At 39.1% G+C, this 19,912-nt stretch overlaps 1 protein-coding gene across 1 annotated transcript in view; it reads right to left on the bottom strand.

Moving 5' to 3' along the window:
- Positions 1-19,912, bottom strand: part of LOC137635893 (uncharacterized) — a 62,363-nt gene that overhangs the window by 1,019 nt on the left and 41,432 nt on the right. The window contains exon 18 of the mRNA XM_068368328.1: positions 1-9,780. This exon is cut by the window's left edge and continues 1,019 nt beyond it. Coding sequence (XP_068224429.1) covers positions 1-9,780 — 9,780 coding nt within the window. The remainder of the gene's footprint in view (positions 9,781-19,912) is intronic.

Consider the following 19,912-nt stretch of genomic DNA (forward strand, 5'->3'; position numbering starts at 1 on the left):
TTCGGGACTGCGACACCACCACGATATAAACATTATCTTCGTGATATATTATTTCAACCCAAACAACAATTTCTAACTCTATCTTCTGTATTTTTGAAAATTTTCTACTACTGACATCATAAGACCACAAGGCAAAGTATCCTCTCTCTTGAGGATATTTTCCTTGGCTAGCCACAGCAAAGAGAGCTATATTACTTCCATCTTCACTTGTAAGGGGAAGGACAGACACCTTCTGTGCACTTTCTTCAATACTGCGTACAGACACAAACGAATTTGACTCCAAGCAATATAGTGATATACGATCTTCATCACTACTTACAATCAGCACACACTGTTTGTCACCTATATCTACTACCTGAAAATCATTTATACCTTCAAACCCAATGGACTGTGTCAATTTCACATTTGGAGCTTCTTGCAGGCTAAATTTCCACACTTTAATTTCATCATTACTTGGACGGTATTCTGCTGGGCAGGAATGACTAGTCATTAGAGTATAATCATGTTTGGTGAAGAACCCTGCCACCTTTTGTGGACAGCTGCCATCCAGGATAATACCAGTATCGCTATAATGTGTGAAATTTCTTACAAGGACTCTCGCATTTCCGACAGCTGGAACTAATGCCAAATACTCTTTCCTAGGTGTGAAATCGTCAAAGAAAATTTGCGATCGAAAGTCAATTGGTATTATCCTTTCAATGGGCTCTTCAAATACCTGAATCTGTTGCCAGCCCTTCACTTCAAGAACTTGACCTTTTAGCGTATTTTGGTTAATAAAACTAAGGTTTTGCAATGTGCTATAAACAACATCTGGATCAACTGACATTTGACTAGATGCCATGTGATGCAAGTCCAAGTTCCCAAAATTGAATTCAACTTCACTTTCAAAAGAGACTGGTGAATACAGGATATTATGCAATTCCTGACGAACTGCTTTTTCATGCAGTTCACGAACATTCATGAGCCCCATTGCCCATTCGTCAGTCTTGATCTCAGGAGTGCTAACAGCTCTCCCTAGGTTGCTATCTACTGTAACGACACCTGACATAACCTGACTGTCGACACGAAGGAGAAGAGTTTCTCTGGTGACTGTAATACTATCTACGTGACCATTAACACTAAGTTCAGATAACCTTAGATTACCTTTAAATGCCGTTGTACCAAACACATGACCAAAATACGGTAAAATGTTTATGAATATATCAGATATATCTACTCCCTGAAGGGTTCTATCATCATCAACAGCAACATTCCCATTAACAGTAACATGATTGTCAAAAGATTTGACAGAGTTCACAAAACAGATTTCTTGATATCGGCAAAGTTTGCTTATGTCAGATATGATCTGGGGTCCTGAGGAAACATTGCCCTCGACTGAAATCCTACCAAAGGCTACATTTCCAGTGAAGACTTGGTTTCCTGACTTCTGCAAAAGATCTCTGAAGAACTCAAAGGGTATTCCATTTAAAGTTGAAACAAGACCTGATTTGGTATATAATATCTTTGTGACAAGATTCTTAAAGTAAAACGGTCCAGGTAAACGGTTCCAGTCACCACAAGATCTACGTAAGGTCTGAGTTTCTAAATCTCTCAAGTTTATGCTATTTATTGTAGCATTAATATCTAATAATGATAAATATTTAAAATAAATTCCGTTTTCAAACTCGATATTTTTGTCCTTCAGCCAATATAGTTCTAAGAAATTCTCATTAATGAAATTACTTTCTACTTGTAATAACTGAATATAAGTATTCTGAAAGAAATGCACATTACCTATCAAAGATATATTGCGATTAGATGATGTATGACAGTGTTTCCCCATGTGCATGGAATTGACAAACCCAGACAGGTTTAAAGTTTTAACAAAAGTAGAACCTAAAAAGATTTTTGGCGCAGTGATGATAACGGTTTCGTCCAACTTGGAAATACTTTCCCGAGATATGTCCATGCCTTGCACTAAACCTTCAACTGAAATAGACTTGCTCGATATAACATTAGTTAAAGCAATGTCCCTTGTGAACACAAACGAATTGTCTAGTCGAACAGCGCGACTTAAATGTTCCATGTCAACATCAAAAATTGTACCTTTGTCTCTCACTGTAACAGAGGGAGAACTTACATCGGCTGCATACAATTTGCCAGATATGGTTTGATTGGTAGTTTTCAAAAGCCATCTTTCATTGAAAGTATCAGATGCTACACCATCGAAGGTGTTATGATAGCTCAATGAAAGAACTTTTGCATTCCCATACAAGACAACTCTTGAGACAAAGGCACCTTTATCACAGTAAATGACATTCTTAGAAAGTCTTGGTAAATACATAGTTGTATAATCCCTTTGGGCATTCAGATATGAGATTCCTCCCGTTGTTAAATCACTATTAATGTAAAGTGTTTTCAGATGTCCAACATAGGAAATTATTTGTAGGTCATCTGAATTTTTCCACAAGGAATCTCTGAACATTTTTGTTATGTCCAGATTATTGATATATTGCACATCAAAAGTATTGAACTTTGTAGAATCTGCTACATGCAATGCCTGGAATGTCTTGTTTCCTGTTATTACAGCAGGCTCTCCTCTCTTCACAAATTTCTTTAAAGGTACCCCTGAAACTGTAATATTCTCGCTATCTAATCTCTCCGCTTTTAACCTCGTAAAAACTATATCCTCATTAATTACCATGTGCCCGGAATTGATTAGTACAATCCTTTTACTGAATGAACTGATGTCCATACCATTCATAGAGTCAAACAGGGCAACATTACCATCAATCTGAATATCCTTCATAAAAGTTACTGGCAGACTAAATTTAGGATCACCTTTGCACAGCACAAACTTCTCTGCCGATATGCCATTTATTCTTTCAACTTTAATATCTCCAGCAATAGAAACTTTTTGTTTGAAATGGAAATTACTATACACTCTAGTCCTACTTAAAGGAACAACATGTTCCAGAAGATGCTTTGTATTAATATCATTTAGGGTTGATACAAATAAATCTCCTTGAATAACTATGTGGCTCAATTTGTTCATATTTTCATTTATATATTCTAAAGAGACAGAGGATTTGGGTGACAGGGGCAAAGGTGGCTTTGATAGTTCTTTCAGATCATATTTAGCAACTTGGCCATTAACAAAAAACCCAAACACCTCAAATTCATCTCCACTTCCAGTTGGTAGGTTATCTTTCTCTAACTCCCGAAGTATTAAATTCTTGGCTACCGTTGCTCGACCACCTAACAATTCTCCGTAAATCATTAAAACTTTGAGTTTGGCCTCGCCTGATAAATTATTTAGATGCCCTTCAGTAGTTTTCATCAAAAGCTGATGATGCTGGAGGAGTTTATCGAGGTTCTCTAAGCTCACTGTAGACGTGCATTGTTGTAAACTTTTAATAATAGTTGTTAAGACAATAAGAACATCACTTGCAGTACTGCTGACTTCATAGGAATCTGGAAATGTTCTACTAGTGAACACTTTGGACTTCTCCATCGGATTCATGAGAATGATTTTTCTAATTAGATGAAGTAATCCTTCTAGATAATCAGGATCTCTATCACACAATAAGCTAGAATTGTTTGAAACATTTGCAGGAGAATTTGTTGTGTTATCAAGAATGCTAGGATCTCCAGTTGACGGTGATTCATCAGGCAGACCTGCAAGTGCAACCACCAATTCTTGAAGGCAGTCTAATGTACGCTTAGTTTCTACTGCTGCATATAAAATCAAAGGTTTCAAATAATTAAGGTTCTGGAACAATTGGCCATCAAATAGAGCAACAGGACTCTCAGCAAAACCTACAGTGGCATTCAAGCAACTCTCCTGGCTTGATAATGCATCTATATATTCATGTTCAAGAGATGGCTGAAAATCACTATTAATACTTTTTACTGTTGTTAGTAAACTTAAAACGCAATTGGTTAAATTCAACTGTACCACTGTATCTTCATTTAACTTCTCAATTTTGTTAATATCTAGCAATAAGAGGTTGATACTTTTCAGATACTTTAGTAAAGTTTTAGAAATGGTTGAAACCTCACCGAGTCTGGAAGAACTCTCAAATACCTGCTCTGAAAAACTATCACATTCGACTCTTGAAACTTTATTTGTTATCATAATACTCTCGCATACTGAAGCTATATTGCTAGATAAGCTCAGCCAATGATTTAATATTTTTTCATCAATACTATGATTCTTCCAATTTAACCTTAAAGCAAATTCTTCTACGTTTCCCCAAGGCAAACTACCTTGATGTTCATAAAAACTCTGAACATACTCGGCTAATAAATCTAAATTCTCCTGCATTTGACTAATCACTGTATCCACATCATCTGGAAGGTTTCTTCCAATAACTGCTTCAGAATTCAATTTATATAAAATTCCATCTAAATTACAATAATACTGCACCAACATTTTTTCGACAGAAGTCTCTTCCGTGAGGACTAGGTTGAAATATTTATGCTTTGACGAGGGGGAACGAGATGTACTTTTATTCAGTGCATCTGAATTGGTGCTACTAAGCTTAAATTCATCACTACTTTCAAGTTGTCCCGTATAATCATATAAATCTGCTATTAACGCATCAGTTTTTCTCAATACAGTATCGATTTCTTCGGTCTGTATCTCAGGCTGGTTTAAGTAGTAAGTTTTAGATCTATGATAATCTTCTAAAAGTTTAACAACAGTTTCCCAGTTAGCTACTAAGAACAAAAGGTCTTGCTTGAGGTACTTCTCCAATTCATTACCAAGATGAAGTATGTTACTATGGGACGATTCAGCTTCTCTAGTTTGGCGTAAAATGCGAGGTTTATTTGACTTCCCCATCCACATGGTTAATGCTTCTCTTAAATTTGATAATTTTTTAATAGTGACTTTGATTTCTTCCTTTGAAATAGTTTCCAGTAACGGAGGCGACGAAAGGGCATCATCATTAGTGGCGTCTACATTCTTGTACATCTCATCTTCCTCAACAGTGATGGGCTGATTCTGAGATTTCTTAAGTTGCGTCTTCAAAAACTTATTCAGTTCATTTAACCAGGGGGCATCTCTTAATGAGGTCAGCGCAACTATGTCATTGGATGAAATATCATAATGTTCAGAAAGCTTTCGCCCAAATTCTAAACCTTTCCTACAATCGTCCAAATTAGTGTGATTTTGTATCGCAAAGTCATAGTTATATCTGAGGGACCATAAATACTTGTAACTACAGTTAATGATCTTTTTAAAATTTTTATCAACCGAACCAACGTACTGACCCCTTTGAACTGAATTACTTGATGCAAACCTTTTGAATTCGTATATATAGCTAATAATGTTTTCTAGATGTTCATCACTAACAAAATAAACGGATTTTGTCACAGGTTGCTGAATTTTCCCCTCTGTGCTAGCAACAGTGGTAGTCACATCAACGTCAATTTCACTGTAGTCTTCACCCTGATATGACCTTCCAAATTGATAATTAAAGTTATTCCCTTCACCAACAATTTCACTTTTGACATTTACTTTAGATGAAAGAGCAGTGTTATATACAACAATTTGTGTACTCAAATCTACACTAAAGACTGGGTAATAATCACTACCATGTACGCTAACATCCGGGGAGTCATCTATATCATAAGCTGTGGTTACTTCAACTCTATTAATGTCAGTGACATGACTCATGTCTTCACTTGTAATGGTTGCCAAAGATGGGAATAAATCTGGATCAGAACTCATGTCTTCACTTGTGATGGTTGCCATAGATGGGAATAAATCTGGATAAACATTATTGAAGCTTCTCTCATTGTCAAGAGCCAATATTTCAAATTGGTTCAAGTCTATCTCGTCCATCCCTTCATATTCCAACTCATCATCAAATTGAAATGGCAAGTAAAAAGAGTCAACATAATGCTGTGGAGTTATTGTGGCCGGAGGCAAGTTAAAAGAGTCAACATGATGCTGTGAAGTTATTGTGGCCGGAGACTTTTGCACTAAAAAGGTACTAGAAATAATGCTCGTAAAAGAATCTAAGATAAATGTACAACTTATACATTTAATGTATGTCCAATACTGAGTAATGAATGTGTTCACTGTAGAGTGACATTTATTGGTAACTTCTGAATGACCCCTCATATCAGAGTGAGAATTTGGAAGGGACATCATGCTGCGAGCTAAATCGGCAGAAATACCAACTGCTTCATCTTGTCTCAAAGTGCTGTCAAATGTCTGAGATAGAGTACCTTTAATAATAACATTGTTCAATACCATGTTTAAAGGAGTCTCTGAACCTTTTTCCTTCTTCGTTCCCCTATTGTTATGTGGAATATTTCCTGCTGTAATGCCACCTTTTGTCTCACTCTGGGACAAACCAAAATGTTCCCCCAGATATAAATAATTTTCACTACTTTCCAGAGATTGTGTTTCAACTTTGATGTATTTTGTCATTGTACTATAACTAAGTTGAGAATCTTTACCTATAATCATTGCAGAACTACACCATATACATGTAGGACCAGAAACTTCATCAGAACCATACTTGTTAGGTAAGCTTGGATATAAAATAGGTAATGATACTGTCAACACTGAAGAACCATATGGACCATATCTCATGTTTCCCTCCTCTCTGGTCCCCATCTTTATCAGCACAGCACTTGCTTCCAAATCCTCCTCCAAATAGTTGGCTGCAGATGATCGAGAAACATGCTGGCGACTGTTAGAATAGTAGTCAAGTATTCTTTGTGAAACAGACAGTGAACTGATAACTTCTGCTGTTGAAGTAGTGACTGTAAAACAGGTTTCATCAGAATGCAACATCGAGCATTCAGAAGAAAAGGAGTTAACTGACGTCTCGTATACATTCAAGTCCATTCCTGTAACCAAAACCTTGGGTTCATGTACCATGGGTAACCTGGACACTGCTGAAGAAAACTGCTGTCGAGAGCTGAGCAAGATTTCAACAGGATAAATATCTGTAACTAGAGTAGTCGGTGTCTGGAAATCAAATGGGATTCCATTACTCAGTGACAAATCTACATCAGACACAGATGATGGAACACTATCAATGTTATCTAAAGTGTTTAAAAGGTTAGTTTTTTTCTCGGATGAGAAGACAGAGTTTTGCTCGTCAAAACTTTGTGATTTTATAGGTGAAAAATAACTAATTTCTTCTGATAATAGTGCAGAAGTAGACAGCATTTGTATCTCACCATGAACGAGTGTCATAGTATTTGTAGAGTACTCTCTGGAAAATATTGAATCAATGAAAGAATGCTTCAAAACACCTAAAATTGGTGTAGTATCCGAGTAAACACTCTCTGATCCATCACCATTAGTGGGTGAGAAATCTTCCTCGTCTTCATTTTCAAGCCAAGCATCTGTATGCGACTTGTATCCACTTGCTTCAAATGATGACTCTAGTCCCCCTTTCATGAAAGGTGATGATGGCTCTATATCAGCGCGAGGTAAAACGTCCCCAAACATACTTATAGCAGGTGATGTGAAAGGTAACAAATCTAGGTTACCATACAAGGGCATTTCATCATCATAATCCATTTCCACCTCATTCTGCGATAGCATTACAGAAGTTTCCCAGATTTCTACATCTAATACAGATGTGGAATAAATATCAGAAAAACTAACAACATTACCTCTAGCTGTGGCAAAAGATGCTCCCCTTACGGAACTAGCGACAGGATCTACAAAGACAGACATTGAACCTAATCTATTTACTAATAAATCAACATCAGTCTCGTAATTCTGGCGATTAAGAGGAGATTTAACAGTGAATTCATCATCTACAAAAGAAGTTAAGCTAGATCTCAAAGGTTGTTCCAATGGGAAGACCATTCTAGAATATGATGGGTACAAGCTCGTTGATACAACATTATCCTGGGTTACAGTACTAGCAACGCTATGCAGAGGCCTGCTTTGTTCATGAGCAGGAGTGGTTGAATCTGGAAAATATAATTGCGATGCCAGTCCACTGTCGATACTATTGCTAGGAGTAATAGCATCAAGAATATTGGACATGGCCACTCTATAATCTGACAAATATGATGACCATACACTGTCGATACTATAACTAGGAGTAATAAAATCAGAAACACTGGACATCTCCACTCCATATTCTGACAAATATGATGACAATGCACTGTTCATACTATAGCTAGGGGTAAAAGAATCAGAAACACTAGACATGTCCACTCCATAATCTGATAAGTATGATGACCACACACTATCGATACTATATCTAGGAGTAATAGTATCAAGAACACTGGAGGTGTCCACTCTATAATCCGATAAATATGATGACCATACACTGTCAATACTATAGCTAGGAGTAATAGAATCAGAAACACTGGACATCACTCCATATTCTGACAAATATGATGACAACACACTGTTCATACTATAGCTAGGGGTAAAAGAATCAGAAACACTAGACATGTCCACTCCATAATCTGATAAGTATGATGACCACACACTATCGATACTATATCTAGGAGTAATAGTATCAAGAACACTAGACATCTCCACTCCATAATCTGATACGTGTGATGACCATACACTCTTGATACTATAGCTAGGGGTAAAAGAATCAGAAACACTAGACATGTCCACTCCATAATCTGATAAGTATGATGACCACACACTATCGATACTATATCTAGGAGTAATAGTATCAAGAACACTAGACATCTCCACTCCATAATCTGATACGTGTGATGACCATACACTCTTGATACTATAGCTAGGGGTAAAAGAATCAGAAACACTAGACATGTCCACTCCATAATCTGATAAGTATGATGACCACACACTATCGATACTATATCTAGGAGTAATAGTATCAAGAACACTGGACATCTCCACTCCATAATCTGATACGTATGATGACCATACACTGTTGATACTATAGCTAGGAGTAATAGAATCAGAAACACTGGACATCTCCACTCCATAATCTGATACGTGTGATGACCATACACTGTTGATACTATAGCTAGGAGTAATAGAATCAGAAACACTGGACATCTCCACTCCATAATCTGATACGTGTGATGACCATACACTGTTGATACTATAGCTAGGGGTAAAAGAGTTCGAAACACTAGACATGTCCACTCCATAATCTGATAAGTATGATGACCATATACTATCGATACTATAGCTAGGAGTAATAGTATCAAGAACACTCGACGTGTCCACTCTATAATCTGATAAATATGATGACCATACACTGTCAATACTATAACTAGGAGTAATAGTATCAGGAACACTGAACATGTCCCCACTATAATCTGATAAATATGACGACGGCGCACTGTCGATAGTAACGCTAGGAGTAATAGTATCAAGAACATTGGTCATGCTCATTCTATATTCTGACAAATATGACTGAGACATTATATCCACTGTATCTGTACTAACAATGTGGTTATTGATATCATCAACAAGGCCGGTATTTGTCTCGAGTGGAGTAATTAGGTCGCTAACATAACACGAGTGACAAGAACTCACCAAATTTGGCAAAGGCGAGGAAAATCCTTCAAAATAAGATTGTTGAGATGTGTGTGAAGGTGAAGGTCCATAAGTACTGAGAAAGAGGGAGGGAGAATATTCGTGTGTTCCATCCATTAAAGACGCTACAGTGGACCCTACAGATATATAATCAGAATCACTTAATACATCTTGAGTAACAGATAGCTGTTCAGTAATTCTGACATTATTTGTGGTTGCCAAGTCACTTCCTTCGGTATGCTTGGCGGTTGTAACAGACCGATTTTGTTGAAGGTAAAATTCTGCAAAAGAATGTGAAAATAAAAAAAAATAATTTGGGTAGAATATTCATAAAGGATAAAAGTTGCTACTGTACATTAAAAACATCTACACTTTTGCATTATATGGAAAAAAGCGAGTAAAATCATTAACAACCTATTTCATAACTACTAACCATTGGTTTATATTGAAATATAAATTTTAGGCTAAAGTCCGAGCAATGGGATCAGTGAGATTATTCAGCAATGTCTTAGTTAATACTATACATACAATAAGCATGAAATCTAATTAAAAGCAATAGTTGAAAAGAAGTAAATCTCCAATTCAAAAGTACGATTCACACAAATAAACAGGATTAAAAGATAAATATAAATTTGATTAAAAATACTTATTGCCCAAAGGTACACAAGTGGAGCAAGCGAGTTCAACGATTTAAGTGATTTTCTCAAGCGATTGTGTCATAGCTTCTTATTTTTCATATTTAGTTATATATCATAAGAGATTTTTAAGCCATTGTCTCATTACATTTTATTTTTTATATTAGCTACATAACTGCAAATGTCTTCCTTTATTTGGTGTTATATAATTGTGAGTATTTAAGTATTACTTTTGACTATTCTCCTGTATACAGAAATTGAACGGGGCGAGGTTTACTAACAAGCAGAAGTCATTTAAGGTTTTTCATTGAACCCTGCTATGAGGGTCAGTCTATATGATCTTGGATGGAGTATGAGTATGGATAATTTCTATAACTTTCTAAGAGAAACAAACTACCGTAACTAAATATAATCTGAAATAACTTTCTCAACCCAAGACCAATAAATCCCGAGAATTTTCAGTTCCTATCAAGAAGCTGAAAGATCGGGTACTAAGGACAGACTTAATTCTGCACATACATACCAGACTTGACACTCCCCTTAGCAAATCAGTTTATTAGTATACATGGAAATGCTCTCAACAGCGATTGCTTTAAATGATTCCAAGCATATTTCAAGTACAGCACCACATCATGTACAATGTAAGAGATTTTAATACTAGATTTGTATTTTTCCTAGTTAAACAAGACAAAGGATGTTTCAAGTGGTGCTGGAACAGTCATTGAATATTTTAACAAGTGGGGTGAGGAGAACACCTCCCTCCCACATCTATCTGTTACAGAATAGCCACTTTTGTACTTGCCTTTATGGGATAGTAGAGGCAGGAAACTTGATTTAGATGACACTAGTTTGTATATAGTAGCTAGGAAAATGAAGTTTCTTTTAAAAATTTGCTATTTGTTCCTGTGTGCATACAGTACAAACCTTTCGACCTTTCAAATAAAAGTCGCTCATTAATGGGAGAAAGTCTCCTCGAGCCAAACTGGAAGGTTCTCTTCTCTATTACACGTCATCCTTCCTGGTCACATACAGGAACAGGGAAGATGATGCCAACAACTCCCTAACAGCTAATCATAAGGCCTTAAAAGCTGTTAGAGCCACGGTCAATACTGTACTGGATTAAAAGGAAGCTAGTATTTGGACACTGGGAATCTCTCTAACAGGGAGTTGACATAGTCATGTCAAACCAGGCTCAAAGAAATTTTTCCATCCTCCCAATTGCCAGGAGGAGAAAGGAAGTTGCTTTCTGGCAGATGAGGCTACTGTTGCTGCACAGGAAAACATGCGCTGCTGACTGCAGATCTGTCGGTATGTGTTACTTTGCTGGGGAGCTTGTAAGTCTGGCGGCATAGAGTAAATTTCCCCACAACGTGACAGACACACAGGAGATTACTGGAGGAGGTTGCAGGTGGAAAAAATTGGGCAGGGACAACCCATGGGTTGCCATACACCATTTAAGCTGCAGAGACATCCAAGGCATCTTTAGGAGGGGTTCTTATTCCCAGAAGGACCCACGGAAGCCGAATAAACCATTTGGAGTCATTGCAGCAGGACATCAAACCTGCTTTGAGGGTGCAATAAGAAATGTTCAACCATTCCGTTGGCAGCCGGGTTGTAAGTGGTTGTCTGATGTCCAGCAGATTCACTAAGTGGTACCCCTGTCAGAAGTAACATCCCCAGGGATATCAAATCTCTCTATCCACCCTGAGAGTAAGGCAGATGTACATGAGGCAGATGTTGCTGTTACCATGGGAATGGCTTCAGGCCAACGAATGGAGCAGTCATTGACTGCTCCATTGACTGTCACTGACTGCCAGTCAATGAGGGTAAACAGGTAACGATGTGCTTGTGATGTTATAGGGGACCTACTATGTTAACGTGAATGTGGGCAGAACAATGCCAAGGTTGAAGAAAGGTACCCACTCCTGAATCTATGTACTTTAGCATGAAGTACAGGTGCCGACCCAATCTCTAGCATCTTTGGTAATGTCGTCCCAAATAAACTTCGTCTTCAGAAGCTGTGCAGTAGATCGGCGCGGATAATGTGAAAGGCCATGAATAAAATCAAACGCCTCTCAGTGCATGGGAGCAGGTATCCATGGTTGTGGTCCACCAGCATTGACATCACAAAGGAGGCTAGCATTGGAGTCGTCAAAGGTAGCGTCTTCCCAACGGAAGGATGAGCAGGATGTCCTACATGTTTGGTACTCTGGATCTTTTTGTTGGGCTTCTGCCAAGGTGTTGTAATCCAATCCCAGGTGAATGGCGGCCAATGTGTTTCTTGATAGGGAGTCGGCAACAGGACTCATTTTTCCAAGGATAAGTTGAAGGGTGCAATTGTAGTAAGCCAGGGCAGAGAGATGTTGAAGGGCAGACCAGGCGTTGGACTGTCGAGTGAAGGCGTGCACCAGAGGCATGTAGTCTGTGCAAATGACAAAGTGTGTACCTTCTAAGAAGTGGCGAAAGTGAATGACAGCCAAATGCTCCGCCAGCAACGAGCAGTCGAAGATAGAGTAGCCGGACTCCACTCTGGACAGTTATCTATTGAAGATGGCCAGTAGGCGGGGTGAGCCGTTGACCTACTCCAGTACTGCAGCAATGGCAACGTCGGTGGCATCAGTGGAGAGGAGAGGGGCATGTGGCAGGAAAAATGAGAAGCAGCAGTTGAGGGGGCATTCTTTGCATTACAGAAGGCCACTTCTTGAAGGGGACCCCACTTTAGGTCTTTTGGCTTGCCCTTGAGGGAGGCATAGAGGGAGGCATAGAGGGGGGCAATAGTGGCAGCAATGGCTGGCAAGAAACGGTGATAATAGATGATCATGTTCAAGAATTCTTACAGTGCTTTGACAGTCGAGGGCGTGGGAAAGTTCTGAACGGCTGCTACCTTCTCTGGAAGGGGGTGGACTCCTTCAGGAGTGATGCAGTACCCTAAGAACGATAATTCGTAGCCGCCAAAGGTACACTTGTCATGACGGTCTACAAAGCCATTCTGTTGCAAGCGGTCGAACATGATGCATAAGTGACGGAGGTGTGTTCCTCTTTGGAGGAAGAGATCACAAGCATATCGTCCAAGTAACACACAGAAGGGGAGGTCACCCAAGATGCCATCCACGAAGCATTAAAAAGTGACCCCGGCCATACGAAGGCCAAAACAGGAGTAATTGAAGGCCTATGTACCGACGGGGGTGGTGATGGCAGTCTTGGATGTTTTCTGGGTTCATGGGCACCTGATAATAACCCCCCTTCAGGAGGTCGAACATGGAGAAAACCTTCACGTTGTGTAAGTAGGTCATGTTGGCGATGTTTGGGAAGGGGTAATGATTCGGTTCTGTTTGCATGTTCAGGTGCCTGTAATCCCCACACGGACGAAGGGAGCCATCTTTCTTTGGGACGATCTGTAAAGGTGATGACCATGGGCTTGAGCCCTTTTGGCAAAGACCCAATTCTTCCATTTCAGCGAATGTTTGTTTAGCGGTTGCCAAGCAATCCGGGGCCAGATGCCTGAATCTGGCAAACACTGGAGGCCCCTTCGTCTTGATATGGCGATAAATACTGTGTTTGGATGGAACAGTGGCCGTTTGGCATAGCTCTAGATGGAAGACTTCCAGGTACACAATGCTAAACACCATCCCACAATACACAAGTATAGAGCAACGGTATGTACCTATGCATAAACATGAATAGGACAGCATGGGATACTGAATGCTGCAGTAAGCTAAAGAAGGATCCTACGGTTACTGACCCAATCAGCTCAGCGTCAAGGATACCGAATATTATGCTGGGATTGGTCGTGGCACCTCCATTGACCAATAGTGTGTCACGTACAAAATCAACTGGGCAAGCTATGTCACTCCTCGTAAGTTTCATTTTCCTTACAGTTAAAGGGACCGTCCACTATGGTTTTTTGACATGCCTTTCAGGAATCGAAAATCATATTATTGTTTCCATGTATGCAGAAACATATCGTACATGCTCCAGAAGTTTAGGCCAATTATATTTACAAATAACGAAGAAAAAGCGGTCTTTAAATGATAAAGTCATCTTTACTGTGTCGTCTGCAGGACCAAGTTTGAAAGAATCGTCTTTACGTGTTTATTTTTACATATGTATAGCAATTTTTTTTCACTTATATTTCGAAATCTCTTATGTCTGGCAGAGATGGAAGGAATTGGTAGAGGGTAGGCGAACGCAAACTACGAACTACGAGAATAATACCCAGAGTTTCCAAAGGTATATAGAAGTTACGTTGCATGTGTGTTTGTTTACTTGCATTTTGTATGTACATTGTGTTTTCACAACGTCCTCATGAACTTTACAGCAAGGCTACTGTTACCCAAGGTCAAAGAAACAAAAAAAATTAAACAGCAGCAAAAAATTACCAAAGACAGAGGAAAAGATGAAATAGAGTACAAAGCTGGAACATTCTAACTAAAACTCTGGCAACAATGAGAGGCCACTGGCAACTTATGACATCCTTACACCAAGTGTATTAGCAAACTTAGGGAGCCTCCATGTAGAAATAAACAATAAAAGTACAAGTGGGGTTATCATAATAATGCTGCACATTAAGAATCTATTTAACGATGAGTATTAGTTCTTCAATGATTACTCACTACGCTCATGATATTGGTAATATGTGTTCTCTGATACAGTGTTTTCTTCACAACAGGGATGGTGGTTAGAGGGTCATAGATCCTTCCTCTTAAAACACTACCATATTTACCAAATCAAGTTCATTTTGGATTCTTTTTAAGGTAGAAATTTATGGTTATACTTCATCATATAAGTGATGAGCCCACATTTGTGACAAGTTTTTTTTCCATGGAGAAGCCTCACACCGAGTATAAATAATTCTCTGGTACACTTCCATCAGGACGACATGGCTCGAGCCAAAAAAAGCGATTTTGACGTAGGAAAATATATTTTTAAGTGAGATAGCCATGTAGTCCTGATGGCCCACCCGTTACGTCCTACTTTTCCCTGCCCCTTTGCTCGTTGGAGGCTTCTATTTCACAGTAGCTCACCTGCGACGTGGAATGAGAAGCAGTAACGTATAGGGGCACTCGAAGGTGATAGGATGTGTAACGGCTCCTTATTTATCCTTCCCCTTAGTGGATTAGACTGGGTAAGGTCTGTTCGGGGTGCAGATATCTATGGTTATCTTAGGATACGTCCCTGATTATACACGAAATCTTTGGATAGTCGTTTCCGGGGGTTGGATCCCGTGATACCAGACGGTAATTCTCGTGTAATATCAACCGTAGAAATATTATACTGTAGAAGTTGCCAGAAGGAACTTCCATCAGGACGACATGGCTATCTCACCCAAAAATAGATTTTTCCTACATCAAAATCCCTTTACTGTTTATATAGGAGATATCTATTTTGTTACTTTTAAAATATTCTATTTCTCCCTATTTCCTTTCCTCAATGGGGTATTTTCCCTCTTGGAGTCCCTGGCCTTATAGCATTCTGCTTTTCCAACTAGGGTTGTAGCTTAACAAGTAATAATAGTAATAATATTAAAACTATAACCACAATTTAATACTGTACAGTCAAATACATATAATTCAATATACCTAACCTAATTGTCAATACCTGCAAATTAAGTACTTATTAATACAATGCAATAATAAATGGAAAATCATACAATACATACAGTACATTTCTGTACATACTGTATATGAAATATACAATACCATATGTACTGTACTAATATTACAGTTACCCCTACTATAGAGAAGTACATTTTCTATTATTTATAAACAACCCATTTTCTTCAAATGACTTATAAATTTAATGGGTAACTTTTTATTCTCTGTCTGGCAGGCAAATCTCTTTGTATCATGATTTTTTTTTTTTTGTGATATGAAGTGAAAAAATCTTTGCATCATGGAAATTTTGTATAAAGAAACATTCGTATCAAAAGGTATCACTGTAATTTTTTATATTTTCACTTATATATTTACAGTTTGTTGGTTGTGATTATGCTGAAAGATGCATGAAGTGTTAGAGACAATAACTATATAGGTCAAAAGCATGAAATTTGTCCTGATGAAGAGATGGGGAATATAACTTGAGAGGACTACTTGCATATATGATAGAAATATTGCCATTTCCTCCATCGTAAACAGTCATTTTGTTTCTTATTCATAGTTTGTTATCTATGTTAATATATCGTGAGTTTGCATTTATTTTTATTCATTCGATGTGATCTTTTTGTTCCAGAATGATGCAATTTAAAAATAAAGGGTATTTTGCTAAACAGGGTGAGAAGAATGTCTAAAACTGTTCATAGGGAACCTGATATCTCCTCCCCATAGACAATGTAACCCTTCCAAGCTGATCCCACTTGTCTTGAAAAAGGAGTGTGACATAGATATATAGCCTAGCTAGCTAGTGCGCTCTCTCTCTCTCTCTCTCTCTCTCTCGCGCTCTCTCTCTCTCTCTCTCTCTCTCTCTCTCTCTCTCTCTCTCTCTCTCTCTCTCTCTCTCTCTCTCTCTCTCTCTCTCTCTCTCTCTCTCTCTCTCTCTCTCTCTCTCTCTCTCTCTGTACCAAACAAAGTTATTTTGGAGATAAATTTTACAGATTATACTACTCTATTCTTTTAATTACAGTATGTAGCTTTTATTATCATCTTTAGTACAATCTATGCTAATATCTACATTAGAAAAGGAGGATGCTACAAGCCCAAGGGCTCCTATAAGAAAATCAGCCAGTGCAAAAACGAAATAAAGAAAGTACAAGAAATATATGAGTAATGATAGCAAAAGAGGTCCCCAAATTATCTTCTTTGCGTATGTGTGATGCGTGTACGACTGTGGATTTTGTACACGTATATATGAGCGTGGGGAGGGACATACAGTAATTGGATTTCAGGGAAGGGACTCACCACTGATAAACATACAGCCCAGAAATATTATGATTATGTCCTTATGATCCCTAGTGGCAAGATATAATTAATACTACACTCAACTTTTTTTAATGAGGCGCCATTTGCACCAACTCGCAGGGATGCCCTTTTAGCTCGGAAAAGTTTCCTGCTATCTGATCGGTTAAAATTATCTTGTTCAACCAATCAACGATCAGGAAACTTTTCTGAGCTAAAAGGGCATCTCTGCGAGTTGGTGCAAATCTGCCTCACTAAAAAGAATTGACAATAGAAGCCCAAACTAACCCCTGCTAAAGTAAATCAGACTATTTCTAAAAAACTGCCCACTGATATTTCAAAACATGAAATTTTCAGAGAAAAATTTAAACTACTTTTTTTTTTTATTAAGGACCAATATTTACCATTAATATATGAAAAGATAGAAAATCTTATCCTTAGAAATTCTAGGAAATTATGAAAACTTGTATATGAAAAATGACAATCTTTACAATTACTGCTAAAACGTTTGAAAAAGAATCCGTTAAAAATGAAGATTGATAAGAAAAATAGGTTTTATAATAATTTAGCTAATAAGATTCTTTAAAAAAAATTCAAATTACGTAAATCACCTGGGAAAAAAAAGTAGATTAGGTTTGAAATGACCGCAAAATAACATTATTTTAACAGGGCAGAGTTTCACCCCTTAAACCAAGCTTCTGGAGAAACAATGTGAACACCAGGGAAGGTTAAAAAGAACAAATATATATCTACCACAGAAACCTTCAATATATTGAAGAGCACGTGATATAATTTTACAGCTGCATATAAAAGATAATACATTAAATAACTTGTCTTTAAAATGGCTTTTTAAGAGTATACAGCTGATCCCAGCCTGTGAATAGGATCGCTAACCAAAGTTCAAGGAACATCCAGACTTATGTCCCCTTTGTGTTACAGAAGGTTCGCCTGCATGGTTCCCATCAGGATGATGATGATTCTCTCTGGCCTGCAAAGAGAGGCTCTCCACCCTTGGGTATCGAAGTTGGGAAGGAATGCTCCATCTAGAGGTCCCTATCTCCTCGGAGTGTCCTCTCTAAGGTTGGACAACGACCCCATGGACGGGCAGGTATGTGGGGATGAGTTTTGAGCCTTCAGCTTTGCAATTACCTACGTCACCGACCTAGGACCATTAAAGGATCCTAATGTTCATGTTACCCTGCATAGACTGTGACGGCTAAAAGCAACACATTCTAAGGAAATCCAAGGGGCTATGACGAGCTCTAAGGTAGGGTGGTGAGTCAGTGCCGTTCAGGAACTCGGATATAGGTGGTACCATAAATCTGGAGGGCATAGACGTCCTCCCTCTGGGGGACCTAGATTTTACTCCCAGGTACTAGAATTCCCATTCAACGGATTCGTTCGATTGAAAGAGATTGCCTTGGTTAGCTTAGACAAGGTACCGAAGGTAACGGTATTATTTCCTAAAGGGCAGGCCCGATCTGTCTGGACCAGGATGTTGTCAGCCTGGGGGGTACGATAATTCCAGGCTCTGCCCTTCCAGTTCGACCTACACGTTTGTTGGTCTGATCGGGTCAGTTGTGGGAAGTACGTTCTGTCTGAGACCTCTATCAGACAGGAATTGATAGTCAGTTTCCCACTCGTCATCACAGCCTTCCTCTGGTTCGACGATTTTGTATCTGACCCCCCATCATCAGGTGGTCTACCTCACTGATTCCCCAGGTACACAGTCCAACTCCGTTGGGATGTTTTGCCTGCATGCAGCCCTAGATCCGAACCCTCAGGCTCCTTTCATGGACACCAGAGAGGAAGCTACAGGAGTAGAAGACAGTCCCGACATCAAGGCGGACCTAGGAAAAAGGGGGCTCGGAGAAGGGAAGGACCTAGATTCACTCCCTCACAACGCGGTGGTCCTGGTAGAGGGAAGACTTTACCACTTTCGTGACCATTGGACTCGGTCTGTGGGATCATAGCATAGTCTCTAACGGTTTGAGATGAAAATGGCCTCAAGGTCCTCCTCCTCCGCCAGTGACCTTCTCCCAGAAATACACTCCCGTCCTGAAAGAGTACACCACAGGGTTACTCAAGAAAAAGCAATCAAACGACTATCTCTTAGGTATGGACCTTACTTCCCCGTGGGACCGTCACCACCTCTGTCGATCTTACCGACCGCTATTAGCTTGCGCCTATAGCTCGAAACTTCTCTTCTTATCTGGGTTTCCACCTAAGCAGGAAAGCCTTTGTGTTCAAGACATGCCCTTCGGCCTCAACATTGATCCCAGGATATTCACGAAACTGGGAGAGGCAGTGTTAGAACAACTCAGGAACCAAGAGATACAGATCATTGCTTATCTGGCCGGTTGGCTCATTTGGGCCCGGCCGGCCATAGAAGGTAACAGAGCTACGAAGGAATTTCTTCGATCGCTCGACAACCTGTGATTTCGGGTCAATCTCCATAAGTCTCGCCTGCGACCATCAGGCCACTTAGAATGGTTAGCCATTCAGTGGGACCTTTCGAAGCACACGTTGTCTCTCCCTTCCAAAAGTAAGAGGAATAGGTTCCAAGATCAAGAATTTCTCAAGCACAAACAGGTGTCCAAAGAGCCTAGAAAGTATCCTCGGCCTTTCCCAATTCACTTCAGTAACAGATCTCCTAATAAAAGCCAAACTCAAGACATCAATCGATTTTGGAGAAAGAGAGCTACAGTACCTATAAGAAGACAAGGTCTCGAAGATCCCCTCTGTCGGGAAAATGAGACTACGCCCATGGTCCGAACCGAAGAACCTCTCCAAAGCGGTTCCTCTACAATTCCCACCTCCACAAGTGACATTCCATTCAGCCGTGTCTCTAAGTGGATGGGGGGATTTCTCCGAACATCAGATGTTTC

This window comes from Palaemon carinicauda, unplaced genomic scaffold (genome assembly GCF_036898095.1).
Source record: "Palaemon carinicauda isolate YSFRI2023 unplaced genomic scaffold, ASM3689809v2 scaffold193, whole genome shotgun sequence".
Lineage (NCBI taxonomy): Eukaryota > Metazoa > Arthropoda > Malacostraca > Decapoda > Palaemonidae > Palaemon > Palaemon carinicauda.